This window comes from Ailuropoda melanoleuca, chromosome 7 (assembly GCF_002007445.2).
Source record: "Ailuropoda melanoleuca isolate Jingjing chromosome 7, ASM200744v2, whole genome shotgun sequence".
In the NCBI taxonomy this organism is placed as follows: domain Eukaryota; kingdom Metazoa; phylum Chordata; class Mammalia; order Carnivora; family Ursidae; genus Ailuropoda; species Ailuropoda melanoleuca.
The window spans coordinates 112,468,013-112,471,737 of NC_048224.1; the positions used below are offsets into that span (position 1 = coordinate 112,468,013).

General features: G+C 43.5%; 1 protein-coding gene across 1 annotated transcript in view; it reads right to left on the reverse strand.

The window, feature by feature from the left end:
* Window positions 1-747: 747 nt before the first annotated feature.
* The window catches only part of POU4F1 (POU class 4 homeobox 1), a 4,551-nt gene continuing 1,573 nt past the window's right edge, over window positions 748-3,725 (reverse strand). Inside the window, 1 exon segment of the mRNA XM_034663805.1 lies at window positions 748-3,724. Coding sequence (XP_034519696.1) covers window positions 3,225-3,724 — 500 coding nt within the window. The 3' untranslated portion in view covers window positions 748-3,224.

The window sequence follows — 3,725 nt, forward strand, 5'->3', positions numbered from 1 at the left end:
AAAAAAAACAGCCTTCGTAAATCTTTTCATTTGTTCATTCCTGGTTCTCCAACAATGAAATCCAGTCATACTTTCCTATAAAATAATGGTTTGTTTTGTTTTTTGTTTTTTTTTACAAATGCATTTTATTAAAAAAACTCTGATGACATTTCAAGTCAATAACAATGGAAACAAATCAATTTTGATGGAAGAGATCTATTTTTAAAAATACCTCTAGTGCTTTTTTAAACATTAACAACTGTTTAAAATCACAGCTTTTTAAATGTACTATTCTTTTTTGAACATCAGGTGTTTTGTTTCACAGATTTGCCGGTGAAATTAAAAAGATTTGGCTAAAAGAGGATGATGTCAGAAGATATAATCCCAGCTATTAAGAAACTTTGTACATTTGGCATCTGATGTAGTCCCGGGTCACCAAGAAATAAAGTATCTCTGGTCTTTCTGGAGCAGTAGGTGGCACACTAAATGTTTCAAATGAACATAGGCATTTGACATGGTGGCTGGACAGATCCATGGATGATTTTTTATATTTATTAACCTTAAAAGAAAAGTCATTTAGTTAAAATATTTTTTAAAGAAATATTTCTAGGCCAGAACAACACATATAAACCTTCCAATGCCTCTTTCCCTGAACCTCAACTTAATTGGGGGGGGGGACCTGGTTATTTATTACCTTCCACCACTCTGAAGTGAGGGCTGTGGTTTAAGTTTCTGCAGTTAAAAAAAAAGACTGATAACACAGGCAACTAATATAGAATTCATTTTATTCAGAGCACCGCTTTTCACATAAGTTATCTGAAAGTGAATTCTGATTCAGCAGAAAAATACATCGTTCTCACCCCTTTCTCACTTTTTATCCCCCTTTCAATATCCTCCCCTGTATTTGTGGTTGAATTGAATCTCATCTTTTGACCGGCTCTACCAGGACTTGGCCCAGTATAAATAAAAATGCACCCAAATCATAAAACTGCTCTTCTTTCAGTTATGTTTTATTTGTAAGCGTACTGGGACACATCCCCCTGTTGTATTTTGGCGCATAGAAATGGTTCTAATAGAAGTGGGGAGGGGGAAAGGTAATAGAGCAAAGACATAACCAAGGAGAAAGCTCAGCAGACATACATGGACAGGTAGATCAATCCGTGAGACATTTCAGGATTAACACTGGCAGTTTGTAACCACTGTGTGAGTGTGTGCGTTAAAGAAAATATTTACAGTAATCTTCCTTTTTTTCTCTCCCTCTAAATACAAGAATATGACAAGAATGTTGTGTTTTCGGTGAAAACAGGCAGTAGACTGTGAAATCACACTATCCACAAAACGGTCTATCAGAAAGCTAGCCCAGTTTAGTGCTCAGTTTCAAATGCATAGTATGTTTGCGCTGCAAACAATGATATACAACGTAATTAAATAAATAACGCCTAACCAGAGTGAGACCTAATTGTGTTTCTTTCTGCACCTTTCAGATCATGCATGATTTCAGTCTTGTTAAATGGCAGAGTTTTCCTTTTTTCATTTGTTCTGCTTTCAATTTTTTAGTTCTTATTAAAGAATGGTAATAAACCATCTCCACACGAGATCAAGAGTATCTTGTGCACCAAGCAGGCATTTTACCTAGCCACCTTCGACTGTCTCATTTTTTTTTAATCCATCAACAGTTCATAGAGTACCTTGATTATTACTATGAAATACTATAAATGATTTTCTATTTGGGAGACTGATAGTGCAAATTAAAGTTCTTGCTATCCAACATATATCCCCAGCAATAAATTACTTTTGAATAATAATAATAATAATAATGAAACACAGTTGTTCTGCTTCCCCTTCCCCCCAACATGCAGACCCCATTGAAACAAATGGAGGGCTTTAAACCTCTCTTCCTCTCTTCTGGGGTTTAGTGGATTTTTCTCCCAGCCAAGTCCTGCTCCAACTGAAAGCAGAAACTTTCCTATATTTCAATGATTTTATGCTCTCCAAGAGAGAAAGAAAGGGTACCTAGAAGAGCAGGATGGGTCTTCTTCTGGAGAGAAAGTGGGGCACAGTATCTCTCCTAGTGTCTTCCACCCCATCAGTGTATTTGAATCAATAGGGGGAAAAGTCAGTAGGTAGTTTAAAATAAACCACACTCAGAAAAATAAATGAAAGGGCAAGCAATTTCCATGGTGGGGGGGAATCTTATTTCGAAATAATGTTTTCCAGATCTTAGATACAGGACAAAAATGAAAAGAGAAAAACCTTGTTAAATTGTTTTATTTTCCTAGAATAAAATACTTATTTCGGAGCCCCTAAATTCTGCCCTTTAGTCAGCTCAAAGACTGTGTGTCTTCTCTCTCCCTAAACATCCCCACCAGACAGTGACCAGGCCACAGGAGTATAGGCCAGGTCACCGTAAAACTTGGGAGTCTTGAATAGCCTCCCTCTCCTGCAGCTGCGTCCCCCCTCACTTTCTGGCAATGGAGAGCTGCTATCGCAGCCTCCTTGGGACGGAGAAAATAAATCAAAGAGGACATGGATGGGGCAGAGGTGAGACTTGGGGGGGAGAAAGTAAACACAGAAACAGAACAACTAGCTTCGCTACCCAGAATTTCACCTTCTGGTTTGTTTGGTTTTCCATTTTTAACCGAGTTCCTGTATGTAGGGTTGGGGTGGGTGGTAATAATAGTGGTGCTCTTTTTTCTCTTCCTTAGGGGGTAATGAAGCTGCAGAATACGGCTCCCCAGAGTTAAGTTTCTAAAGCATTTTTTTTTGTTCTGTTTTGTTTTAGTTTGTCTTTATTTGTCAGGTTTTTGGTGGTTGGTAGGTTTGTTTTTGTACATAGTCCCTTGGTCCCCAGGAGATTTTGACAAGTGTCTCTGGTCAAAAACAGTCCGTTTCCCTACTCTTCCCGAGTCTCCCCCCACCCTAACCCCCAGAACCAATCTGCTCCTCAGAACCCCTCCTCCAGTCTCTGCTTTCCTTCCCCTCGACTCCCCGGCTCACCCAAATATTTCCCCTTTCTCCCCTGCCTGGCTCTCCGGTGTCCACACCCAGCACCACAGTCCTCTTTTCTGGGGAGGGTAAAGGGCAGAGAGAGCAGAGAGGGGGTAACGGGGAGTGCGCCAGGAGGGACTCCCCAAATGCAAGCAAGATAACGGACACTCCAAATCTAGGGGAAAGAGGCTCAGGGAAAGCCCCTGAAAAGCCCCTTCAGCTCCCCGCTCTGCCCCGCCCTGCACCTCCCACCCCCCTCAGTAAGTGGCGGAGAATTTCATCCGCTTCTGCTTCTGTCTCTGGTTGCAAAACCACACCCGCACCACGTTCTTTTTGAGGTCCAGTTTCTCGGCGATGGCGGCGATCTTCTCGGAGGAGGGCCGGGGTTGTACGGCGAAGTAGGCCTCGAGGGAGCGCTTCTCCGGCGCTGCGATGGAAGTCCGCTTGCGCTTCTTCTCGCCCCCGTTGAAGAGCTCGGGCTTGTTCATTTTCTCGCGCTGCGCGCCCTCGGCCTCCTCGAGCCACGCCTGCAGGATGGGCTTGAGTGCGATCATGTTGTTGTGAGACAGCGTGAGCGACTCGAACCTGCAGATGGTGCTCTGGCTGAGCGAGCCCACGCCCGGGATCTTGAGGTTGGCCAGCGCCGAGCCCACGTCGGCCTGCGTCACGCCCAGCTTGATGCGCCTCTGCTTGAAGCGCTCGGCGAACGCCTCGAGCTCGCGCGGGTCCGTGTCCGAGTCGCAGATGGACGCCAGGCC